Source organism: Leptonychotes weddellii, chromosome 14 (genome assembly GCF_054177405.1).
Source record: "Leptonychotes weddellii isolate Sample4059 chromosome 14, ASM5417740v2, whole genome shotgun sequence".
NCBI lineage: Eukaryota > Metazoa > Chordata > Mammalia > Carnivora > Phocidae > Leptonychotes > Leptonychotes weddellii.
In genome coordinates this window covers 59198870-59225170 of record NC_138382.1, presented here as the reverse complement: position 1 = coordinate 59225170, position 26301 = coordinate 59198870, and the positions used below count along the sequence as shown (strand labels likewise).

Here is a 26301-nt window from a genome sequence, read left to right as displayed (position 1 = left end):
AGACAACTTCTTCACCCTGATAGTCCATTTCCTCAACTGTAAAATGGGGACAATGGCAGCTAGTTCAACATTCAGTTCAACTATGTGGGAAAATGCCGTGGTTGTTATTTTCCTTCTCCTTTCTTGTTGTCCTGAAGGCAGTAGGGAGCCATTGAAGGCTTTTGAGTAAGAGAATGACTTCCCTTCCTAGGTGGAAAGGGAAAATTGAGAGATGATGCCAAAGTTTCCAGTTTGGGAGAACGGAGAAGAAAGTGGCAGTGGACAGAAAGAGGCACGTGAGACTGGGGAGGAAGTTAGTATAGGGCAGGGATGGGGGAGATCCCAGGTTTGCCTTTACCCAGAGGAGTCTGATGCGAAGGGAGAATCTGTACTGACGAGGTAGGAGTGAACCCAGAGGAGGTGTTAGGACTTGATACATTTACTTGGGAACCTCCCACCTAAAGATGGCCTTGAGGGAGAAGCTGACTGGGCTCTGTGGGATAATGCGGGTCATAAAGCGCCCATGAAAAATACTTGTTTTAAGGGAGCAAATGAAAGGGACCTGAGAAAGAAGTAGGGGAGGGGAGACAGTTGGGTGGAAGAATAACCAGGTCAGAGAGAACAAAGGTGGAGGAAGTAAGGTTTCTTTAAAAACATTCTTTCCCTTTCTCCCACCTTTGTCAAAAGGCTCTGAGTACAAAACACCATCATTTAAAACTAACCAGAAAGATTAGTATGTCATTTTGTATAATTAGCACTTAACTGAATCATTCAAGAAGTAGTGTCTTTGGTGAAAATGATTACCATGAGCTTAATCATTTAATAAGCTGTTTTAAACCATCTGCATTCAGGTGCCGTAAGTATATATATATATATTTTTTTTTTTTTTTTTTGAGGAAACAGATCTACCAGACTGTTCCTACCCCTGCCAGACACACTCTTTCTTGTTCACTACAGCTGTGCACTCATTCGCTGACATCAAATCTGAAGATGAACTGAACCAGCTTTTCCCAGAGGCCATTTTCCCCATTTGTCCAGAGGGTGGGGACACCTTGGAGGGATCCATGGAACAGCTAAAGAAGGGCCTTGAAAGCGGGACAGTGCTGATCCAGTTCGAGGTAAGAGACCTCGAGGGCCAAGTCCTGGGCCTGTGGGGATGCCACAGCAGCCTCAGTGCCTCAGTGGGCTGCTCAGTTGCTTTTGCGTGACCCGAGTCACCAGGCAGCCCGTGCTCATCGTGGGAACACAGTGGGGGCTCAGAGCCTAGGGCAGCAGAGCAGGCCTGGAAAGCTGGGGATGGGGCCACAGCCCAGTGCTGAACTCTGCCTCACCCTCTTATCTAGTAATGCTCGGTAGTCATGGAGAAACATGTCAGAAATCGAGGAGGAGGGACTCTGAGCATATTTAGCTGCCAACACAAAAGCTCTCAACGCTCAGCAGTAGAAGGTGCTGGAGAGGCAGTGTGGGTGAGCCCCAGAGGGTGGTGGAGGAGCCTGTCCCTGACCCCACCAGACATGCTCTGTAGTTTGGAGCAGGTTGCATCATCACATGAGGGCAGAGCGGCTGGCCTGCCCAGGTCCCCCGGAACCATGTGACCAGGAGTAGAATCCAGAGTCAGACCCTGTCTTCCTTCCCTGGGAGGGGCCTCTAATCACAGAATTGAGACTGACAGAGGCACACGCAGGGCCCTCGCAGAACGAAGCAGGAACAAAGGCAATTCGGTCTTTAAGTCCACTGTATTGATCAGTAACAGAGTGAATGGAGTGTGTTTATCTTCCAAATTTTTTAAAGGTAGAAGAACTGTAGTTCATACAATAAAAGATAACAGAAGAGCACAAAGAAGCCTAACATAGACAGTTAAAATAGATCATGGTTAACGACAGCATACACAGTCTGGATTCATAAATTAGGAAAGAGTCCAGATTCGGTTCAAAAGCACAAGTCAGCAATGCCGTTTTTAATTGGAAAGCTATAGAAAGGGAAAAGTCACAGAAGCAAAACTAAGAAGTTTGTGAAATGCACGTGGTCACATACTGATTCAGAAAAGCATGAGTGATGTGCATATCAAACAGGAAACACTATAAAGCAAAGAATCTTAAGAAAAGGTTTATAATGGCATAAGGAATGGAATGTAAGTAATACGTTATTAGAGCAATGTTTATCTAAACAACAGTAGAAAGTATAAAAACCCGTAAGTAAAAGGTGAAGATAACTAACCCCACCCTGAAAAATAACTTCCTATCTTGTGGAAATGAAATCAGGGTGAGAGGGGAGGAATAATATAATTAATTGGTAGAATTGATGGACATATACTGAGTATCTACAAAGAGAAATAGCCCTTTTTTTCCAGTGTCCTGTAGGAGGCTGTGTTGACTTAAGATTTTGAAGGAAGAAAATGTAGAGGTTACGTTCTCTGGCCTTGCATTGCAAAAAAGTTCAAAATTGATATATACATTTTAAACACTGTAAAACTCAACATTTTTAAACACTCTCCAAAGTAACTGAAACAAGGAGAAGGTAAAAGCCTTCTTACAGAATATGAATAAATGTTTGGCATTGGAGGGGATGGGAAAGGTGGGGAGGCATTATGGAGACGCCCGTTCAGCGAGTGTGTATTGGGTATTTACCGTGTGCCAAACACTGCGTGAGGAACATAATGAGGGAAAGAGGATTTCTGGCCCCAAGCAGCTAACAACCTAATATTGGTATATTTGGAGGATGTATCCTAAGTCCCAGAAACAGCTAAAGACCAAGGTAGGGGGCCGCCTGGATGGCTCAGTCAGTTAAGCGTCTGCCTTCGGCTCAGGTCATGGTCCCAGGGTCCTGGGATCGAGCCCCGCATCGGGCTCCCTGCTCAGCAGGGAGTCTGCTTCTCCCTCTCCCTCTGCCTGCCGCTCTGCCTACTTGTGCTCACTCTCTCTCTCTCTGTCTCCCTCTCTTTCTATCAAATAAAGAAATAAAATCTTAAAAAAAAAAAAAAAAAGACCAAGGTAGGGCAAGATTTCCTTACGTAGTAGATGTATGTTCCATAGGAAATGGAGGTGAGGGGGTTCCAGGAGGTCGTCTGAGGTGAGATGTATTAAGGAGATGGATGGATTAAGTGTGGATGGAAGGTCGTTCCAGCAAGGTCCCAGCCTGAATGCAGGCTAAGCTCCTCAGGTGTCAGGTAGCTCAGGGAAGCACGCCTACCTGGGTTGAGAAATGCCACGAGTCCTGGGAGAGGCTCCGGATGTTGGGAGTCCTTCCATCGCACACCGTCCTTGATCGGATTGTCCACAGGGAGGCACTGTGGGCTCTCAAAGAGGGAAAAAGCTTAACTGTGGTCTTACACAGTGCTCCAGAAAACCCCCTCCACTCAGCTGGCTCCACTTTGGTTTCACATGTGGGAATCCCACATAAGATTTTCCTCGAACACTGTTCACTGAACTTCACTGAGAAGTTTAAAAATACCTGAGAGAGGAGTACCCACCATCCCCTGTGGTTTTGAGTAGCGTCTCTCAAAGGGTGACCCACGGACCATCTGTATGGCTGTCGCCTGAAGAGCCTGTGAAACGGGGCCCAGCCCCCAGCTGCTGGATGAGTGCGCTGGGATAGGGCCTGGCTGTTGGTCCTCCTCACAGGATGGGCAGGAGGTTCTGATGCCCAGGCTGATCCAGGGGACCACAGAGTGGGGACTGTACCACCACTGCCCGTGCAAAGTCTCGTCTTTAGAGCTCAGAGTCGGACTGCAGCATAAGGAATGGAGAACATAGAAAGGTTAGGTTAGGGTTAAATTTTAGTATGCGCACATTTCATCTAGTCTGTACGTTTCCTAGAGATCGAGTAGGAAAACTCTCTTTTTGCTTACTATCGCTTGCAGTAGAGTGAATACCAGAGCCGCTCCGTGCTGGAGCTGGTGGGGTACACGGAGCCCTGCCGCCTCAGTCTCCCCACACGGCCCCCCAAGGAGCCCTAGAGCATGGAACGTAGTGTAACGACCCCTGTTATAGAAGCAGGAAGACGCCTTCCCCAGCTGCTAGAGGGGAGGAATGCTCAAGGAAGCTGGATCAAACTGGAAACTACGGCAAAGGAAAACCCTGAATTGAGCACTTAGTATGTGCCAAGTGCTTTCTGGGCATCTCCTCGCAGAACTGCTATCCCCACCGTGTAGATGGAGGAGCAGAGTCTCAGAGAGCTTGTTGCACAGTAAATGGTTCTGCCCAATTAGAACCAGGCAGGCTAACTCAGGAGCTTGTTCTCTTTTGGAAACAACAAAGTGCTGTTTACGTGTGGGAGTTGTTATTAGAATAGTACAGCATCAGAGCTAGAAAAAAATCTGAGAAGCAGTCTCACCACACAGAGCCAGACTTTAAATCCTGACTCTGTCACTCGCTTCCTATGTGACCTCAGGCAGCGTGTCCCTTTCACCTCTCTGTACCCTCTACTTCCCCATCTGTAAATTGGGTATCTCATGGGTCGGTTGTAAGGCTTAGATGAGATAAATACTCAATGCGTTATTTAGCACACGGTAAGAATGCCATAAAAAGTAACAACTCTAATTATTTATTAAAAAAACAGGCTCAGTCTCCGTACAAGAAGTGGTCATGTCTGCTGGGTTTGGAACCCTGGGCTGTCTGACTCCAGAATCTTGGCTGTTCTGATTTTCCACCTGCTGCCCCCCTCCCCCGGTGCCATTAGCAGATGGCAGCCTATCTGATGGGGGCTGTGCTCTGGACAGGAGCAGAAAGAGGGGGCTGGCCCCTAGCAGGTGTCCATGGCACCCACTCCACAATGCCAAGGGCCTGCCCTGGGGTAGCTGGGCCATGGATAGAATCCCCCCTGTGATGGCTAGCTGGTTCTCAGCAAAGCTTGTTTTAAAGCATTTTTGCATTAGGGGAATTCCCTGTCCCTCCCGTGGCTTTTGGTAAACAATTACTAATGTGTTCCAGAAAGCATTTGGTCCCAGCTGTAATAAAACTATGCTTAATAATTATTAGCATTTCTGTAGCACTTTCGAATCTGCCAAGTATGTTTCCCATATGTTGTCTCTGTTGATTCTCACAACTTTAGGATGGCGCCTTTCTAGATGGAGAAAATGAGGCTCGGGGGTTGGGGACTTGCCTTGTGTTAAATAGCTGGTTGGATAGAGGTAGGATTAGAATCTGTGTGAAAGTCTAGTCAGTGTCAGAATGCACCATTGCCAGGTGCCCCCCAGCTCCTCACCCAGCCTCCAGTCTGAGCCCTTCCCTCCCAGAGCTATACCACATGAGCTGCCCAGTGTGAGCAGTTTGGCATCAAACCGCCTGAATACTCTACCTGGTTCAGCCAAGGTTGGGCATCACTCTGTCGCACGTCAAGGAGAAGATTGGGGGTTTGCATGGCTCCAAGTCTTACCATCCCCAGGATGCTCTTTTGTTAAGGAACCTATTAAGTCTGCCCCAGGTTCATTCCTTCCTAAAGGAAACCTGTGGCTCATTTCATACTTACTCTGAGTTGACCTTTCTATTTAAGCAAGGGAAGGGGTGTCCTTTGAGAACCAGCTTTCCCAGCAAAGGACCTTTGTGCCCATCTCCATCCAGTGACCGGGTGGCTTGCAACTTCCCTGCCTCCTTGTCCAGTGAAGACTTCTGCGGAAACTTTTAGAGTGAGGTTGATAGGAAATGAACCTCTTTCCTCCTCCCTCTCTGCACGGTTACGAGCCGGGGCTACAGGACTCCACCAGAGACCACGTCCAGCTCAGAAACCCTCACCCGTCTCCCTTCAGCCTCTTCCTCCTTTACAAAACCAGAAGCCCGTCTTTTTCCCTCTTTTGACCCATTTTCCCTGAAGTCCCTCCTATATCACCCTTATAGGAAACAACCATTAGTGTCAAAACAAGTGACTCACTGGCTCCTAGGATGACTATAAAAATTGATCTGGAAGGACTAAGCTGAAGACTTAATGAGAGGTTTAAATTGACACACGTAGAAATTAGTGAAGACAGTTATACCTTCGAGATTAGAATGCATACCTTAAAAAAAAAAAACCATTTAAGAATTTTTCCAGGTTTTTTTTTTCCTTTAAGGAAAACGTTCAGTAATGTGCAGAATACCAGGAGCAAGTGTGAGGGCTTTACATTTCAGATTCCTGAAGCCCATTTTAAAGAGGGTGCCACCCAACTCATCATTTATTTACCTGTGAAAGGGACTCGAAAGAATACTTGATCCCAGCAGTGGGATCTGCTTCAAGTAGCACTTTTGAAGGTCCCCAAATTACCAGCAATAGTGTTAGTTTGTTTCAGCAAACCTTTATGGGAATTTAGGGGGAGGCACCAGGCAGTGTCCCTTGCCCTTTGGCTGGGACAGAGACAAGGGAAAGGGGGAGTTCCCAGTGTAGACAAACTGCCCCTGAGTAGTGAATTATGTCTACAAAGTACTACTAGGGAAACAGCCTCTCGAGGTCTTCATGAAAAAGGAGTTACCCTTAGCTTAATTGTATGGCTCCATGACGCCTCTTGTCATGCTTCACTCAGTGGTCTGCACCCTCTGTTCAAAGCTACAGACCCCGCTCTTCCTTCACTCTACACATTTTGATTAAACGCATACTATGGGCCAGGTACAGTGCTGGCCTAGGGCTTATGGTGGTGAACAAAAACAAACAAGATGCCTGCCTTCATGAAGACTGCCATTGGGTGCTTGATACGGGAAGTAGGACGTAAGCAGCTGTTTTAAAAAAAAATCATTGCCCTGCAGTAGATCCTAGTCATTGCTGAGGGAGTGAAAGGGAGTCTTTCTACTGTTTGATCTCTCCTTGCCCATTGCCCCTTCAACTCCCCCTCCTTTTTCTTTTTCCTCCCTGTCTTTTCCCTTTTTCTCTCTACCGCTCGCCCCCACTTTGGGTTCTCAGCCTTCGAGAATTCTCCCTTTCTCTGGTCGTAGAGTTGACGGGATATTCGATTCCCCCGTGCGAGGCCTTGCCTGCCTCCACTGGTCAGAGCCCGGGGGGTGTCGGAAGCCTTCTTCTGAGGATGGTGACCAGATTTCACACCTTGGCTTGGGCCAGTAGTCTGAGGAGATCAGAGTCCTCTCCTGATGCCCTCTCTGTAATATTAGAGGACTTTTTCAAAGAAGAAATGTTTAGACTGGAAAACCACATCATCTTACCCATGCCAGCGGTCCTGCGTTGGAGAGGTCTAGCTTCCACTGTTCAGCTTTCTGTCTTTGGAAGCCAGAGCCAGTGATACTGGCGCTAATTTAAATATGGTTGTTCCATAACAAGCCATTCTCAGCTGATCTTTTTATAATTTACCCTTAGTTTCACAGCTTTTTAGAACTACACTCTAATAAGATGAGAACAAAGCACTTTAGGATTTAAAAATTAATAGTTTTTTTTTTAAAGATTTTACTTATTTGACAGAGAGAGACACAGCAAGAGAGGGAACACAAGCAGGAGGAGTGGGAGAGGGAGAAGCAGGCTTCCCACCGAGCAGGGAGCCCGATGCGGGGCTCGATCCCAGGACCCTAGGATCATCACCTGAGCTGAAGGCAGACGCCGAACGACTGAGCCACCCAGGCGCCCCAAAATTAATAGTTTTTGATAAAACTGTTACAACTTCTAACCCACTGCCCCTGGGATTCCCTCGCCAGGCTCCTGGTTGCTCTCGTTTTAGGGCAGAATTGTGACTGGAGCTCTTGCTCGCCTCACACACCTTTAGCCTGGGATTAACCCAAACCAAGTGTCCTTTTACAATGAATAGTTCTTGAAAGAGGCTTGTCTGAATTCTGGCTGATGGTCTTTAATTCTTTTCCCTCCATCCTTGACCCTTCTGGAAAGACATACCTGGGTTTCCAACACCTCACTCTCCACCCTGGACCCCCCTTCTCAGGGTACTGTTTTCATAGCCTGCTGAGCAGCTCACGGGGTCTGGAGAAAAAGTCAGTAAATTAAAGGAAGCTGAAAACCAACTCTTAACACCTTCACAAGCTAAGTGGATGACTAGGACTTGAAGCAGTTCAGCAGAAATAGGGCTCAGTGTTCACCTTGGCAAGACTGACATGTTATGAGCTTGTTGTCCTACTTTCTGAAGGCCCCAAAAATCATCTTCCTATTCACCCAGCTTTTTGTTGAATTTTGAAATTTTGTGTATAGATCTATTCTAGTTTTGTTTTTTTTTTCTCATTCAGTCATTTGAATTTAAGAAATAATTTGTCTGAGGCTCCTGGGTGGCTCAGTTGGTTGGGCATCCGACTTTTGGTTTCGGCTCAGGTCATGATCTCAGGGTGATAGGATTGAGCCAGTGTCCTGCTCCATGCTCAGCGGGGAGTCTGTTTGGGATTCTCCCTGATCACTCACGCTCACATGCTCTCTCTCTCTCTCAAATAAATAAATCTTAAAAAAAAGAAAAGAAATAATTTGGCTGGAGGGGAGGTGGGCAAGGGGTGGGGTAAATGGGTGATGGGCATTAAAGAAGGCACTTGTGATGAGCACTGGGTGTTATATGTAATTGATGAATCACTAAATTCTACACCTGAAACCAATATTGTATTATATGTTAACTAACTAGAATTTAAGTAAAAGCTTAAAAAAAAGAAATAATATGCATTTAATAATTCAGGTAATTCAGAAATAGTCCAAAGTAGAATTATCTCCTGACTCCCATCTTCTTTAGCTTCTTGCTCTTTGTTACAATTTACAAATAACTACTTGGTGCCTGTCCTTCCACACTTGTTCTGGTGCTCATGCAAATATATTTTATACACAAAAGTGCACACACATATACATTATACACGTGTTATGTGTATGTGCTGTTATATATAAAAGGGATCACCACTTTATTCTGTAACTTGCATTCTTCACTTAAAAATAGATAAATTAATATCCTTCCAAATCTGTACTTTAATCTTATTCTCTTCATTGCACATATTTTTGTGGTATCACTGTGCCATAATTTAAGGCAACACTTCTCCCTATTGGGAGATTTTCAGGCTGTTTCCAGTATTCTGCTAATAAAAAAATACTTTGCTATGGGGAAATTTCTTTGATATGAATCTTTATGCATTCCTGTCAGATAAAGCCCAGGGTGTGCACATTTAAAAATGTTTAAACACTGCCATTTTATTTTTTATTTTAGTACTTTAACAATCTTATCAACAGATCATTACTGCTGAGATGTATTTATATACTTCTTGTAATTAAAGCCTTATGCTAGATCTGTGCTTTTCTGCTAGACCATCTCAAGTTGATTACATTTATGATTTTATTTGGGAAAAAAAATCTTTGAACCTTCGGCTTAGCTTTACTGATTATATTCACTTAATTGGGTTTTACCTCCATGCAGTTAGTCAGTTAGAACCAAAAGGTCATTTGGGGAAATTTGACTCAGACAGTCTCCTTACAGTATCAAATCAAACCTTCCAATAAAACATGAATTTATTTCTAGAATGGTCTCTGTCCATTAAAGCTGGCAGACATTTAAGAAGTTGTTCAGTGGCTACTTGATTGTTACGAACTGAAATTATGAAGTTCAGTAGCTGAGCTGGGGGAGAGATTGCAAATTCTAAACATCTGGTAAATGTATAAGACATGACACAATTATTTTGGCCAGAAATCTCAATGCTAATTCTCTCCTGGTGATTTCTGTGCAGCTTATTTATTTAATGGAAAAAGAACTAATAAGAGAAACAGACTCAAAGAGGTCAGTTTACAAAACAAGAAATACAGTTTGCAAAAATATTGGTGGAAAATACTGTTCAGCCTTCTTATTCAAATTGCAAACACATTGATGATGTTGGCCGCAATTTGATGGACTAAGCATTCTCATACACCCCCGTAGGGCAACTTAGTTATACATATCAGAGTCCCTAAAAATATGTTTTGATGCTGTAATTCTGGAAATTTATAGGAGTAAAAACTTTGAAAACGACCTAATCAAAAAGTAGAGTAAAAGTTGAATTATGTGAAACTATAAATTAATCCAGTAAAAATCATTTTATGTAGAGAATATTTAGAAGATAATGGCATGGGAAACTAGGCACTATAATAAGTAGGAAAAAACAGGCTTCAAAATTACGGTAGTATTTCCCAGAATACTTCTTATGAGATGTGAGATCCTCCATGGCCTCCAAATGAGCTTGAGAAATGCTTAGCTAATCAGAATTAAATTAAGCTGAAGTACTGCAGGGCTGGGCTTCTTGGAGATTCATAGAACATAAGATGACTTGTATTTTCCAAATTTCTTTGACCTTGAAACTTTCTAAGGAATACCTATTAGCATCTTTCAAAACACTCGTGTTCCACAGAACATAGTATAGGAAGTGCTAATATGGAGTTGAGTCTCATTTTTTATTTTTAAAAATGTGTGTCTCTGTCTTATGTGTATACATGTGTACTTATGTTTATTTGTATACATGTATGCATAGAAAACTAGAGAAAACCTATGAAAAGGGTAATCTTGGGGGTTGTGAAATTACTGGTAATTTTTTTTCTTTATCCCAGTCTGAATTGCCCAGATTTTCTGGGGGAAGAAAAGAATACTTTCAATATTGAAGAAAAGTTGTGTTGTTTTTAAACTTTCATAAAGTTAATTAAAAAAAAAAAACACTGGTGAGGGGTGTCTGGGTGGTCAGTTGGTCAAGCACCCAACTCTTGGTTTCAGCTCAGGTCATGATCTCAGGGTCGTGAGATGGAGCCCCAAGTCGGTCTCCCTACTCAGCAGGGAGTCTGCTTCTCTCTCTTCCTCTGCCCCTCCCCCCACTCATGTGCTCTCTCTCAAATAAATAGATAAAATCTTAGGAAAAGAAAAAAAAAAACTCAAGGGCAGGAGGAAACTGGGAAGGAATGGATGTGTCTGTGGCCGTTGTGGTGGTGGTGGTTTTACTGGTGTATACTTATCCCCAGACTCAGCAAGTTGTGTACATGAAATACGTACCACTTCTTACATGACAATCATACCTCCATAGTGTGGTTTCAAAGAAAAAGAAAAAAAACATTGAGTCAGATGTTTGTGATTGTGAGCAAGATATTTAATCTCTGCTTGCTTGTAAAATAAGGGTCCTCTCAGTCCCTCCCACAGAGCTGTTGTCAGAATCGTATTGAGGAAACCACACAGATGTATCCAGTAGGCGCTTACAGATGTACAGATAGTTTTAATTGCATTTTTTGCTAGTTATTAAATGCACAGGGACATACCTCTTTAAATGAGGTTTACCCTTTTTACTGTGGAAACAGACTTCTTAATGATGAATGAAATGCTCTTGTTCTTTAGTTAAGAACACGGTTCTCTCCACTGAACTGGAGGGAAATGTTTCTAGACTAATATAAATGGCTTCCATGTAACTTTGAGTCAGGATCCTTTCCTTTCTCTACTTGCTTCTAGCATTTGTCAAATAACTGTCATAAAGACGAGGTTTTACTTACCATGATCCATTATCTGGTGACTCAGACCCCTTCCTATGGCTTCCTTTTCCCCAAAGATCCTCATGTTAAAAAAAAAAAAAGAAAGAAAAAAGTGAATGTTGTCAGTTTCTCATGGGAGTGTAAAATTACTTCTTAGGAAGAGTTTTCTTTTAAAATATAGCACATAGGGGTGCCTGGGTGGCTCAGTTTGTTGAGCATCTGACTCTTGATTTTGGCTCAGGTCAAGATCTCAGGGTGGTGAGATCAAGCCCCACGTTGGGCTCTGCACTGGGTGGGGAGTCTGCTTGAGATTCTCTCCTTCTCCCTCTCCCCCTCCCCACTTGCACTTGCTCTCTCTCTCTCAAAAAATAAAATGCAGTACCTAATCACTTCTAAATGTTAGGATCTAGTGCCAGGAGTGGTAGACTTTATGGTTAAAGTATTTTTCCACACTCTCTCCATAGCTGTTTTTTGCAATGTTGATTTTTTGGGGTTTTTTCCTCACTTCTGTATTTGTTATATAGCAACTCTACAGAAAGAAGCCCGGTCTGGCCATCACGTTTGCAAAGCTGCCTCAAAATTTGGACAAAAACCGATACAAAGATGTGCTGCCTTGTGAGTATCCGGTGTGAATGCCTCCCTCCCCCTCCCACCCTCCCCCAACACGCTGAGATAATGTTTCCCTTTTTAAAACAGATTGTCTGGTATTCTGGAACGATTTTCAGCGTGTCTGTAAACACCACCGTCTTTATTGCCGCCATGTCAGACTCGGAACAGTTGGGGAATAGTGTTTATGCTAATGAGGCGAGAGCTGCAGATGGGGTTGGGGACTGAACTCTTGTTTCCTTGGCATGATAAAAATAATGCTCGGGATAACCGGTAAATTGTTTTTCTCCCCCACAGACGACACCACCCGGGTCTTATTGCAGGGAAATGAAGATTATATTAATGCAAGTTATGTGAACGTAAGTCAAGAGTCTGGATACTAAGAGCACGTTGATCACTGTCCCAAGCATGATCGTGGCATGGGTGGTGCTTTGCGGTGGACGAAGTGCTTCCCTGTTCGCCCCCTCATTTCAGCACCTCAGCAGCCCCTGAGGGAAGGCACAATAGTCTCATTTTACAGAGGACAAAACTAAGGTTCAGAGAGATTAAATAATTTGAAAAGTCACAAAGCTAACAGAAGGTGAGACCAAAACTCAGACTCCGTGTCTCTGACTCCCATCGTCCACATGCCTTCTGTCCTCAACTGCTGACATTTTTGTGGGGTTTTTGTTTTTTGGCTGTTTTGGGTTTGTTTTGTTTTTTTTTTTGCCAGTGGTATGCTTGTAACTTTCTGTGTCCCCTCCCCCCATGTTATTACTGTACATCCCACCTAAAAATAAGGGGAAGAAAACCACTTGTGCATATAACCCAAAAAGAAAAGGTAAAAAGATTTCACGTATTGTGGGAAAGGCCTTCATTTCACTCTGCAAATGCATCTTGGACAACTCACTTGGCCTCTCTGAACCTCATTTTCTTCATTTAAACCAGGAGTCAGCACGCTTTTTCTGTAGAGGGCCAGGTGATAAACATTTTGGTCTTTGCAAGCTGAGGCAAAATGGAGGATATTACTTAGGTACTTACACAACCATTTAAAATGCAACCATGTAAAAATATTTTTTAAAGCACTCTGAGCTTGCAGGTTACCAGGATGGCTCAGTCAGTTAAGCATCTGATTCTTGATTACAGTACAGGTCGTGATGCTCAGGGTCATGAGATTGAGCCCTGAGTTTGGCTCCGCACTCCAAGTGGGGTCTGCTTGAGATTCTCTCGCCCTCTCCCTCTGTTCCCAACTCCTGTTTACTCTCTCTAAACAAACAAAATCTTTTTTAAAAAACCGTGGGGCACCTGGGTGGCTCAGTCAGTTGAGCATCTGCCTTCGGCTGAGGTCATGATCCCAGGGTCCTGGGATCGAGCCTGGCATTGGGCTCCCTGCTCAGCAGGGAACCTGCTTCTCCCCCTCCTTCTGCAGCTTCCCCTACTTGTGCTCTTTCTCTCTCTCTCTCTCTCTTTCTCACTCTCTCTCAAATAAATAAATAAAATCTTTAAAAAAAAAATCTCAAAAAAAAAAAAAACAAACCCAAAACACTCTTAGCTTGCAAAGTGGCTATCAGATTTGGCCCTCAGGCCACAGTTTGCCAACCCTGATCTAAATGAACAGATGATTTCTCAAGTTCTCAAGTTATAGCAAAATATCAAGAACTACCTAATAAAAATGGATCCTATCAGTGATTCCATTTATTCCAAAACATCTGTGGAATTCGTTGACTCTCCCTTCACCATTCCTGGTGTCTTGAGAGCAGAGCATCAGAGTTGGTGGGGTCAGCAAGGTCACGCAGTCCGGTCTCCTTGACCATGAGGATATGAGGGAGCTAAGACCAGGGTTGAAGAAGCCATTAACCCAAGTATCAACCAAACTATGAATTAGGCGCCTCTCTTAGCCTTCCCCATCTAAGATGAGGAGCTTCAAAGCTCAGCAGGTTCTGAATGTTTTTCATAGAAATGACTCCGTTCAGAGGGAAGAAATGCAAGCAGAGCAGGATGGGGGAGGGACACTGAGGACAGTTGAAAACATTTTGACGTTTAACATCAATGAACTCAAGTGGTAACTGGGTGAGGTGATGGATGTGTTCATGAACTTGATTGTGGTGATCATTTCACAACATATGCATATATCACACCATCCTGTTGTACACCTTAAATACGTGCAATTTTTATTTGTTGATTATGTCAGTAAGGCTGGGGTGGGGGAAGGATTGGTCAACTCAAGGACACGAGCATTGGCAGCCATGCAGAAAGCAGGGCGTAGTGTTTGTGGGGGTATAAGCCTGTATGGTCTGTGCACCAGAGAAAGTCAGTGGATTTTGATAGAAAGCCCTGTGTGGGGAAAGATTTGGGCATGAGGACTGGTATGTATTGCTGAAAATACAGATGGCCAATATCAATTATATTTAGGATATAGCAGTAAAGGTCATTGAAACTCTCCTGCCGTCTTGTAGGTACGTGTCTGATTATCGCCTGCTGCGTGTCGTACGGCTTTACCTTAAGTAGCTAATGCTAGCGTCATCGTCAGGCATCTTTCAAGGATTTTTTAAAATAGCTTTTTCTTTGATTTTCCCTGTTGGCTGTAAATTGATGGGATATTCTGGTGTGATGTCAGGCACCAACTAGAAGAGTTTAAGATCCAGTTCCGTGTCCACCTTGTCGCGGTGACGGGTACTAATGCCTGAACAATCTCTTGCCAGATGGAAATTCCTGCTGCTAACCTTGTGAACAAGTACATTGCTGCTCAGGGTCCCCTGCCACACACCTGTGCACAATTTTGGCAAGTCGTCTGGGATCAGAAGTTATCACTCATTGTCATGTTGACGACTCTCACAGAGCGAGGGCGGGTAAGTGGCTTGATTTCCAATTCAGACGTGGGTATGTCACAAACTGCCCTGTGGAACATGAATCTCAGACCTGGAAAGGGTCTTTAATGCCCCCTGGTCCAGCCCCTATGTGACCCCTAAGTCTCCTTTAGAGAGCTACTGATAGACACCTTGAGTGAGGGGCAGCTCAGCACTCCTGCCCACTCCCTGGCTTTCCCCGAGCTAACAAGTGATCAGACAGCCCCTCCCACTCCTGTCTCAGATCCATTATAACAAGCCAGAAGCCTGTTCCCCTTGTCTCACTTCACCTGCCCCAGAACCCCCGTGTTGACTATAGCCTCAGCCACCCAGGACAAGCGCTGGTTCTGAGAAGAGCAGTGTGGGTGCGACAGTGGCCATAAAAAGTAGGAGAAATTACAGCCTCTGTCAGCCTTCACTTGTGATGCAGCAAAACCCGATGCAAAAAGAGGAAGAAGGGCTTGATTAGGAGAGTGATGAGCACCACACTGTGCTTAGCGGGGCGTGCATTTTCCAGAGGAGCAGATCACTGGTTATAGAACAGAAGTCACTGTGCAAGGGATACCTGTATTGTGCATTCTCTTAACTTGTGCATACAGCAAGATATCTTCATTAGGAAACATTTATTCAGAAACCCATTCCAAAATCCGATATAAATTAACTTTGAGCCACCTGCTTTGAATGATTCGTATGCTGCTTCCTCCCAGGCCTCCCTCCTTGGTACATTGCTCAGAATACCAAGTTGATCCATGCCGAAAATCAGAATATGCAGATTAGAATGAATAGTATGTTTGAGAACAGTCTACACTCTCACCTGAAACAGCAAAATAAGAATTCCTAACTAATTCTGCAGAGCCCCGTGGATTGCAAAGGACTTCTGTGTGTTGTCCGAGGCAGAGGGCTCCCCACTTCTGCAAAAACACCTCCAGGGTTCATCCTATGGGTGTTCAGCTCCAATTCAAAATATATGTATATTCCTCCTTACAACTAGCTGAAATCTACATGGCTTTGAACCTCCACCCCACCTGCTTCTCCCACCTGGAAGACACAGAATAAGTTTTACCCCTCTCTTCTAGGCACTGGCCTTTTAGGTATCTGAAAATAACCTTAGACTTTGTCAAAGGTTATAAGCTCGGCTTCCATTAATCCTGTGACCAGCAGAAAGTGTCTGGTCTCTGTCTTGGTGTTGCTCTCGGGCCAATTGCCCTGTTTTGTACTCTGCCCTTGACTCTTGAAAGCTGCATAGAGAATGCTGCCGGGGCTCTGGAGACAGACGATCCGGGTTCACAACCTGATTCCCGCTGAGCGAGTTACTTCACCTCTCTGGCCCTCAGTTTCCCTGTATATGAAGTGCAGGTGATAATAGTGCCCATCTCGGACGGTTTGTAAAGACGGAGATGGTATATGCAAAAAGCTTAGAGAATCGCATGTGGCAAGAGTCCAGCGTATGTTAGTGTTGTTTTGTGTGTCATCATCACTGGTTGGATTCGGCCATCGGATCTGGCCTGTCATGTGTTCTCTGGGGCTTTTGGGGCTTTCGGGGCTTTCTTTCTGTTGTTCTTTGTGTCGGCTGTCACTCTCAGCTTCTTGTCACTGACAGTTTTGATCAGAATCTCTTCTCTTCGCGTAAGTCACTGTTAAAAAACGTGAAGGTTCCTCAAGAGGCAGTAGAAACCTCCTTCTAGAACCTCCCTTTGGGGAGCAGTTGTAATTCTCCAGCTCTCTTCCCAGCCCCTGCATTTCTCCACCTTGTCTTAACCCTGTTACCCTGAGAGACTGTCCAAGTCTTCCCTGAAATCACAAAGCATCACCTGATCTCCTTGTCCAGAAGTCTCGGTTTTGTCTATTTTTTTAAATTTTTGTTTTATATTTTGTTTTATTTTTTGTGATTTTCTGATTTCATTTTGAATAGGAAATGAAGAGACTTGGACCTGTTTTTGAACTTAGGAAACCCTGGCTGACTCACAGTCCTGCCCTCTCTCTTTCTGAAGCACTCACAGCCCTCTTGCTCTGTGCTGTGGTGGGCAAGAAGGCAGACTCAGATTCAGATCCCGGCTCTATCATTTCCTACCTGTGTGACTTAGGAAAACTACAAAACCTCTGGGAAAAATGGAATAATAATAGCGCCTATCTTGTGGGATTGTCAGGGGTTAATACAGGTAGGTTTCTTGGAAGGGTGCTTGGCACACAATAAATATTACATAAATGTCAGCTAGCAGAGGTAGCACTTTGGGGACCACCTTAACAGGTACTGCTGGTACTAGACTGTATTTATTTTATTATAGTATTATTTTTTCTTTAAATTGACTTACCTTTTTTTTGCTTTAATAAATTTATTTTGAAAGATATGCCTTAAATGGAAGCCAAATATCACATGCCATAAGGAGAAGGTATGCATAAAAATACGAAGACCCCAGGGGTGCCTGGGTGGCTCAGTCATTTAAACGTCTGACTCTTGATCTCAGCTCAGGTCTTGATCTCAGGGTTGTGAGTTCAAGCCCTGTGTTGGGCTTCACTCTGGGAGTGGACCCTACTCAAAAAAAAAAATAATATATATATATAGAGAGAGAGAGAACAGTGTTATTAAATTCTAAGTGAGTACTCATGCCTTGCCTTGCAGACTCCGAACCCAAAGCCTGGCACATATGAATGTGTGCACACACACTCTCCGTCTCTCATAAAAATTAGGGAAGTGATGTTAAAGCCACCCTCAAGACAATCCTTGGCACATATGAAGAAATTTGCTTGGGGCACCTGGGTGGCTCAGCCGGTTAAGTATCCAACTCTTGGTTTAGGCTCAGGTCATGATCTCAGGAAGCCCCGCATCAAGCTCTGCAGTGAGTGTGGAGCCTGTTTAAGATTCTCTCTCCCTCTCCCATTGCCCCTCCCCCCCCCACTGGAGCGCACTCTCTCTCTAAAACTAAATAAATAAATCTTAAAAAAAAAAAAAAAATTTGCTTTCCCCCCGTGCATGCAGTTCCGTGTTACTGAATCCCCCAATTGTACCAGCAGCTCCCACACTCTGCAGACCCTGCTCTGGGCCATTTCTGCTATTTTGTAGGTGACTAACGTCACCTTTGTCGCCTTCTCGTTTCCACAGCCTGCGAGGCTCCCCATTCGAAACCTGTGCTCTGCTTGCCTCTGTTGTTCTGTGACTTCTGGGTGCCTGGAAGTTCTCTCAGAGTATTCATGGAGGTGCCACTCTCCTGTGTCACGAGGTCTCTGGGCGCAGCGGGACGCAGTGCCCTCCCCTGGGTTGGGCTTCTCTTTCCCCTGTCAAGTTGGCTCTCCCCTTCCCAGCTCTGAGGTCATTCACAAGCTGCTGCGGGCGTGGTGAGTGACAGACGATCCGCCCTGCAGAGCAGCCCCTCTTCCCTCCTCCTGTTTGTTCCAGCCCGGACAGAAAGGCCCTTTCTTCCATCCCACAGGCCCTGCGTCCACCACCTGCTCTTACGGGTCCTGCCCCTCCTGCTCTGTTCTGAGGACATCCCACCTCCCTGCCTTTTGTTGGCATCTGCTCTGAACCTGAGCTCCTCTGAGGTCTCCCTGTGACCCAGGGGCTTTCTTTGGTTCCCAGCCCGTGAGCCCCTCCCAGCCGGCCCCTTCTCCTGAGTCAGTATTGCCTTCACTATCTCGGGCCCTGGGGACTTACTCCCACTGTGTATCGATTGTTAGAAACCTGTTCTTCTAAAAATCCAGGCTACGTGTTTCCTCCCTCTCCTGTTACGAACCCTCAGCTGACCCGAGCCCTTTATCCTGAGGTCCCTCATCTGCTCCTCACCACCACCCATGGGTTCTCGCCAGGCCAGCAGCTTCACCCCTTCCTTGTTCTGAGAGTTGAGGTTTTCAGCATGCCCCATTTCCTTTTTCCCCTACCGTGCATTTAGTAGAGTGGGCCTCCCCGCGGACGTGTGGCTGGCCAGAGTCCCTGATCACGGCTGTGCCCAGCAGGTGCGTCCACGAGTGGGGTCTCCTCCAACCTGTGAGGTGCTCCCACTGCAGCATCGCCTTGATTTCTGCCTGGTTTCATTCCCACCCAAAATGTTTTTCGTGATAGTCTCCCTTCAGGTTCACAGGTTTCCTCATAGAGAAAAAAGACCTATAGAAGTATCGCTCTTCTATTGAAAAAACATTCTCCTGCACCTTCCATCAGGGTTGCTTCCTCTGGGTGAAAAATTATTTTTTACATCTATGTATGCACCGCTTCTGATATGTATGATCTGCGTAGAGTCACGCTCAGAGCCTCAGTTTACTCATATGCAAAATAGACACTAATAATACCTACCTCGTAGGGTTTTTTGAGGCCAAGCTAATGTCCATAAAAAGTACCATTTAGTGCTGGGCATACCCTAGTCAGGAGATAGTAGGCTTAAGTTGTTAGCATCCTCACGCCCCACAGCCAGCATTAATGTGGAAACAGAGACTCAAAGAAGTCTAGTAACTTGCCCAGGATCACACAGTTGGTTAGTGGAGCTTATTAACCAGGATTGAAACTCAGGGTTTCCACAGACTCCTTGCTCTTTCTACTACACCCTCAGTGCTTGGAGATCCAAATAGACTTAAAACCTAAATTTGATCAAGGGGTAGAGAGTCCAGTTCTGGTCAGATTCACTGGGAGTCTCTGGAAATAGATATCTGTGGCTCTGCCTTGTATGGGCTGATCACCTCAGAGACCCTTCGCATCAGCAGTCCTGTGGGCAGGACGCTTGGGAGTCTAGAGCAGAGAGCCTTCCCGGGAGCTGCCCAGGTGTGATCTGAAGCCAGCCCCCGTATGCAGAGGGCAGGGGGAGACCGAAGGAAGAGGCGGGCCACTCCACCTTGGTAGGTGACGGTTTTAATAAGCGAAGGGAACTTACAAGGCTTGTCTTGGGTAGCAGCGAGACAAATGGGTCCCCGCACCTTCCCGTCAAATCTTTAAAGTTTAGAAAGTGGCCCTACCTGGGCTCGGTTACGTCTATGGATAGGTGTTTCCAGCACCACATTACTGTCTTAAGGCCGTGTCCTCACAGCACCCTCTGGGAGCAGGAAAGGCAAGCAGAACCCACATTCTAAGTACAGGGAGCAGGGGAGGCGCCTCTGAGTGCCCAGGTCCCACTCACGGGCCAGTGTGGGGTCGTGTCGTTTTGATGATGTTCCCCAGCACCCTGTGAGGATGAGGCAGATGTAGACCAGTGGGTGTCGACTCTGCCTTGGGTTCTGGGGACAGTAGCCCCTTCACGTCTAAGGGAAGTTGGGAAATGGCCACTAGCCCACACACCCATATGTAAGGTTTACAAGTAAATTCTTAACTCCAACTTTCCGGCCGCATACTTTAATTTTGAATATTCCCTGTGACGTTTGAAAATAAGAATAGAAAAGCTGTTCTAGACAAATCACGTGCATCTGTTGGTTTATAGCCCCTTTTAGCTGTACACAAATATAATTTTTATGTAAGATGGGCCCAGCAACTATAGGCCTAGAGGGAAAAAAAAAATTGAATGAGTCAGAATTTGATGGCACTGTGTTGAGATGGACAGCTTGGCCCTGAGTTTTGCTTTGAAGCCGGAGGCAAGAGCTAAGACAGCTGTGGCCCAAGCTTCAGGATTTGGAAGGGAGGATAAAAAACAGGGAGAGGCAGTGGGCTCTCGGTGAGCCTGCGGGGAAGCCTGAGCTTGCGGGGGAAGATGCAGCAGCCCTACGACCTTGGGCAGGTCGTTTAACCCCTCTGAGGCTGGGGCTCCCCATCTGCCATCTGGGGAGTGTGTCAGCTCTGTGAGTCATGGACAAAAGCCTCTGAGGGCCTAGGGGACTCTGCTTGAATGTAAAGGGATGTTTGTCTCTGTTTGGGAACTTCTTTTACTGGGAATTCTATGGGATTTCTGATCACCCTTACTGAAGTTGATGGGGGGCTCATAGCAACAATGGTAACCTGGCCCCCCACAGTGAGCCTGGCTCTGCTCACCATTACCTCCGGCCTCTGTCACCATCTGGGAAGCAGGTGTTGTCCCCATCTATCCAGTGAAAACTGTGAAAATCCAAGAGGTTGAGAGGCAGGTTCAAAGTCATAGGCTAGCAGGTAGAGGAGAAAGTGAGTCCAGTGGAGTTTGGCTTCCCACTGTGTGCTCGTAACCGCTGGGCCTTGAGGCCTTCTACTCAAGTGGGTAGGGGATGGATGGTGAAGGAGGGTGAGGTGGAAGGGGGTGTGGAGAGCAGAGAAGGGGCCTGAGGGCCAGGAGTGGGCTTGATGGGGGATGGAGGACGGAGGAGGAGGAGAGGTTGCTCCTATGTCAAGGCACCGTGTCTGAGGCCTCTCCTGTTCTTCCAGCAAGCGGACCCTGGTGATAAGGAGGATGAGCTCTGTACTCATCCTCCAGGCTGCAGCTCCAGGCTGGTTGGAGAGCTGTGGCCTGGCCCCTGGCAGGCCCACCCCCACCCTACTTTCTAGGAGAGGAGGGGAGCCTCCTCTGCCGCCCTCAGGGAACAGACACAGAGCAGATGGGCTTTGCCTGAGTCTCCCTTCCACCAGCAGCTCTCAGAGTACCTGGTGTGAGTGTGAGGGTGCTGGCCACATGCCCCACCTGTCCGTCCAGGTGCAGGCTCATGTGCACCACCCCCACAGTGGAGGTTAGCTCACACCCGGTGGTTCCCTTGCAGACCAAATGTCACCAGTACTGGCCCGATCCTCCCGATGTCATGGAACACGGCAACTTTCACATCCGATGTCAGTCAGAGGACTGCACCATCGCTTATGTGTTCCGAGAAATGCTGGTCACCAACACTGAGGTAAGCCGCGCCCCTGCAGGGAGAGGCTGGGGAGGGAGGGCACAGCTTAGAGACAGGTGCTAAAGCAGCATCCACCGTGGTCCTGGATAGGGCGGTGCTTCCAGATCTGTTCTACATTTTCACCTGGTGAGCATTTCAGCAAATGTACAAGCCGACTTGTGAAAGAACCGGCACCCTCATTCCCAGCACCGCTGTTCACAATCCGCAGGTGGGAACATCCAAGTGTCCACTGACAGATAAATGGAGAAACAAGATGTGGTCTGTTTATACGGTGGGGTACTATTCAGCTTTGCAAAGAAGGAAATTCTGATGCATGTTATAGCAAGGATGAACCTTGAAGACGTTCTACTAGGTCAGACCAGCCAGTCACGAGAGGAAAGTATTGTACGATTGTATGGAGTACGTGGAGTAGTCAGAATCTGAGAGACAGAAAGTGGAATGATGGCTGGCTGGGGGGAGGGGGATTGAAGAGTCAGTGCTTCATGGCTACAGAGTTTCCACTTGGGAAGATGAAAAACTTCTGGAAATAGCTAGTGGTGATGGTTACACCACCCTGGGAATGTAGTTAATGCCGCTGAACTATACACTTAATGCTTAAAATAGTAAACTTCGTGTTACGTATATTTTGCCCCCCCTGAAAAAAGAAAAAGCCAGTGTGTGTGGCCCTAATGGCAAGTGCCGTTGGAGCGAAAGGGAAGGAGTTGCAGTGGGCAGAAGTGGGGAAGGAAGCCGTCCTGAGGGGGGCCGGAGGCGTGGCCTGAGCCGTGTCCCGGAGGATGGGTGCATGGGAGTGGATGGATGCGCGGAGGGTGAGTGCGGGTTTCCAGGGGCCTTGGCGGGGCTGTGCGCAGCGAGTGGAGGGGCAGCCGGAGACAGGACCACCGTAGCTGAGGCCGGGGTCCCCCCGCCCACCCACCTTCTGGATGGACTCACCAAGGCCACCCTGCATCTTCTACAGACCGGGGAAGAGCACACTGTGACGCATCTCCAGTACGTCGCGTGGCCCGACCACGGCGTTCCTGATGACTCCTCAGACTTTCTGGAGTTTGTCAACTCTGTGAGGTCCCTGCGAGTGGGTGGTGACCCCGTGTTAGTTCACTGCAGGTACTGTGGCTCTCTGGTTTTGCTTGTTTTCATACACATACTCCAGAGGGAAAGACCTGGAGAAAGTTGGCAAAGAGCACCCTAAATCCCACGAGACCAGATGCTTTTACAAGAAGGCTGTTTATTTCTTCACTATTTCAAAAAATGTAGAATTTTATGAAAGCATAAATCCCTGAATGTAGACCAGAAGAAGAAAGTCCCACCCTCAGCCCACACTTAAATGTGGGTTTCTTTTCATTGGTGTTGAAGCCCCTGGCCTCAGAATATATGAGGAGAGACCTTTTCAATTGTTCAAGAGCATGCCCTGAATGTGTGTTTTGTGTTCTTGAAGGTCAGGGGAGGAAAGCTCTGAGTAAATGTGGGAACTGGCTAGGAGTTAAGCTGGGCTGTGCAGAAATACTGCCTGAGCAAATCCCAAGTCTCTGCTTCTGTCCCCCAGTGCTGGAATAGGGCGCACCGGTGTGCTGGTCACCATGGAAACAGCCATATGCCTAATTGAGAGAAACCTGCCTGTTTACCCACTGGATGTTGTCCGGAAAATGCGAGACCAGCGTGCCATGATGGTGCAGACATCAGTGAGTAGAAATCCACCGATAAAAGTAGTAACAATGGGGGCACCTGGGTGGCTCAGTCGTTAAGCGTCTGCCTTCGGCTCAGGTCATGATCCCACGGTCCTGGGATCGAGCCCTACATCCGGCTCCCTGCTCGGCGGGAAGCCTGCTTCTCCCTCTCCCACTCCCCCTGCTTGTGTTCCCTCTCTTTCTGTGTCTCTCTCTGTCAAATAAATAAAATCTTAAAAAAAAAAAAAAAGTAGTAATGATGGCCAACACTTTCTGGGCACTTGCCCTGGGCCAGGCCTGGGAGGAGGGCTTTGCTTGTTAAGAGACCAAGGTTCAAGGGCTCTGCATCACTTGCCCAAGGTGGCAGAGGTTGTCAGAGGCTGAGCGGCTCCAAAGCCCACCCCACGTGACCTCTGTCTTTCACTGCCCTTTCCCTTTGCTGCCTCCGTGGTGTGCTTCCTGCCAGCCCTGGTTGCCTTCTACATGGTCGAGCCACTGGCCCACCATTTGTCCATCAGAAGTAAGCAAAGTCCCCTGAGGGTTTTACCCCACCTGCCTGTCTGTGGATGAGTCTTCTGGCTCAGTGGACGTGTCACACGGCCCTATTCTCTCCTCCTTGGGCTGTCTCCCATGTGTGTCACATCTGGGTTATTGACACTGCAAGTGTCCTCCAGAGGAAATCTCGTGGGTTTCCCCTAGAACTTGAAGAGAGGCAGGTCAGGTGATGTAGAAGAAAGAGCATGATTCAGGCTACCCCACATACTGGGTGGCCTTTGGATAGTCCCTTAACCTCTCTCCAAGCCTCAGTTTCCCCATCTGCAAAATGGGGACCATCCCACATTCCTTTAGATAATTGCACACACCGGAGAGACCCAAGCTTGCATGTGGTGGGAAAACTGGATCAGTCCATTATAAATCTCAACAGTAATGGAGGAAGTCCAAGGGGAGTCTAAGAACTCAATGGAAGAGTGTCAAAAGCAGACTTTGGAAAGTCAAGGAAGGCTTTCTGGAGGAGGAGATGGAGTCAACAAAGAAAGGAGTGGGAATTCCACATTGCAGCCAGCTCTGTGCCCTCACAAGCTCGTGGACAAAGTTTCTAACATTTCTCTAATGATGGTGAGCTCTCTGTTATACTCAGGAAATACAATTCAGAGGACAAGATCAGGTTATTAAGACTCTCGTTCTCTGCCCTCTTCCATGTTATGAAAGACCTCACTGCCGGTTCACAGTGTTTACAGTGCATCTTCTGGGTAGATTTTCCCAGCTGGTGAAGCACCGTCGAAATGCTTTCTTTCACCCTGTACACTTCACTAAATAAGGTCCTTAGGTGTTGGTTAACTTAAAGAACCATGTCCTGCAGAGCAGCGTTCGGTGGCCCTGCTTAAGACAAAGTCCAGACTCCTTACCGTGGCACAAGGCCCCGCACCCCCAGGGCCCGGCCACCTGTGCAGCCTCTCTTTCCGGGCCCAGGTGTTCCCGGCCAGGGCTCTGAGCCCTGACTGTGCCACGTGGAATGGGCTGGCTCCTCTCTCGGCTGTGGCTTCCATGATGCTTTGCCCATTGCTCTCCGGTAGCTGCCCCTAGCCCTCATGATGCAGGAATAATGGCTGCATGGGGGTCTGCCCCACTGTGGGTCCCCTGCAGGTATGCAGGGTCTGGCCTGGCCCAGAGTGGGAGCTCAGAGTACTTGTGAGGGATGTGAAAGAGTGAGCATAGATGTGGTGCGAGGCCTGTTTATGGAGCTGTGGGTGGACTGACAGCTTTCTTTTCTTTTCCAGAGCCAGTACAAGTTTGTATGTGAAGCAATTCTTCGTGTTTATGAAGAAGGCTTAGTCCAAATGCTGGATCCCAGTTAAGACAACTGTGAAAAACGTTCATTCCTCTTTCCCAAGGGCATCCTCCTTAAGGACAGACACCTCTCTGGAAGCAGCAAGAGGAAATTTGTAGGCTGTGGGGAAGGAATGAGCACATTTGAAGCCAGGCACTTTAAAGTTCTAAAGAAGAGGTATCGTGTACATAGGAACTGTGTAGATACGCATGCAGTTACCGCAACATTTAGGCCCGTTTGTCCTCAGAAATAAGCAAAAGGGGATCTCAGTTTGGGGCCTGTCCTATTGCCTTCCTCCCTAGACGTCACCATGTTCCTGTAAACCATCCTTGGGCAATTGAGAGGGGAGGCCAGCAGTGCTGTTGACCTCCCAGAAACAAGAGGGTGTGGCTACTTGGAGTTGCTTGGATGTTTTGTGTGTATATGTGTATAGGACTCTAAGGGCTGAGCTTTCTGGGCTTCGAGGCAGAGATGGGACTGTTAGCTTTCACCCGCCGATGCTAAGGGAACCCTGATGAGTGTACTCAGTGGTAGGGTGGTGGGATTTCAAGCTGAAGGGCGGGCACTACCTTTTCTGCCCCATCTCCCTCCCACTTCCCATATTCGTGTTTCTGAAAATCACTTCCAAAATGCCCCGCTTGCTCCCCGCATTAATGACCCGTTCAGGGGCTCACACAGTGCCTGGACCAGGTTAGTAACGTAGGTTCCGGCGAGTTTTCAGTTGAGACTCTGAGAATGAAGACTCCCTGTGCGTCTTGTCACCCGTCGTTAGGAGCAGGGTGCTTCGGGTTTCCACTTGCCTCTTGCTGTCCCTGCAGAACCCAAGACTGGAATTGTCGACTACTGAATCTACTACATGGATTGCTGCTACTTCAAGCTATTAAACTTGAAACACTACGATTTTCCTGAGGGGAGATGGGATATCATCTTAATATTCAGAATCTTTGGCCCTTCTGAGGAAAGATCTAGTCATGGAACCATGGGAAACCCAGCTTCTAGAGGGTTTTCCGTGGATGTGTGTGGATGTGTGTGTGTGTGCCCATGGTAAGTGTTTCTCAGGATTCCTAACTTGATTCAAATTACAGTTGAGTTTCTATAAAGAATGAGTCTCTGTATAGAAGAACAAATGTGTGCATTCACCCTCGGTTAGAATGGTCTCCATTTCATTTCAAAGGAGAGGATCAGGCTATCTGAATATAAACACAATTTGATGTTAATTTATTCTAAGTGCACCCTGATTTTAATTGTCCTAAAGAATCCTGCCTTTGTTCATACTGTGTTAAAT

The 26301-nt window shown here is 46.7% G+C and overlaps 1 protein-coding gene across 3 annotated transcripts in view; it reads left to right on the top strand.

Moving 5' to 3' along the window:
* PTPN3 (protein tyrosine phosphatase non-receptor type 3) overlaps positions 1–26301 on the top strand; it is a 106159-nt gene that overhangs the window by 79788 nt on the left and 70 nt on the right. For all 3 annotated transcript variants that reach the window (XM_081803355.1, XM_081803356.1, XM_081803357.1), the window contains 8 exons: positions 937–1097; positions 11856–11946; positions 12235–12296; positions 14619–14765; positions 21396–21524; positions 22483–22628; positions 23068–23203; positions 24967–26301. The exon at positions 24967–26301 is cut by the window's right edge and continues 70 nt beyond it. In XM_081803355.1, the coding sequence (XP_081659481.1) occupies positions 937–1097; positions 11856–11946; positions 12235–12296; positions 14619–14765; positions 21396–21524; positions 22483–22628; positions 23068–23203; positions 24967–25044 (950 nt within the window). In that variant the 3' untranslated portion in view covers positions 25045–26301. The remainder of the gene's footprint in view (positions 1–936; positions 1098–11855; positions 11947–12234; positions 12297–14618; positions 14766–21395; positions 21525–22482; positions 22629–23067; positions 23204–24966) is intronic.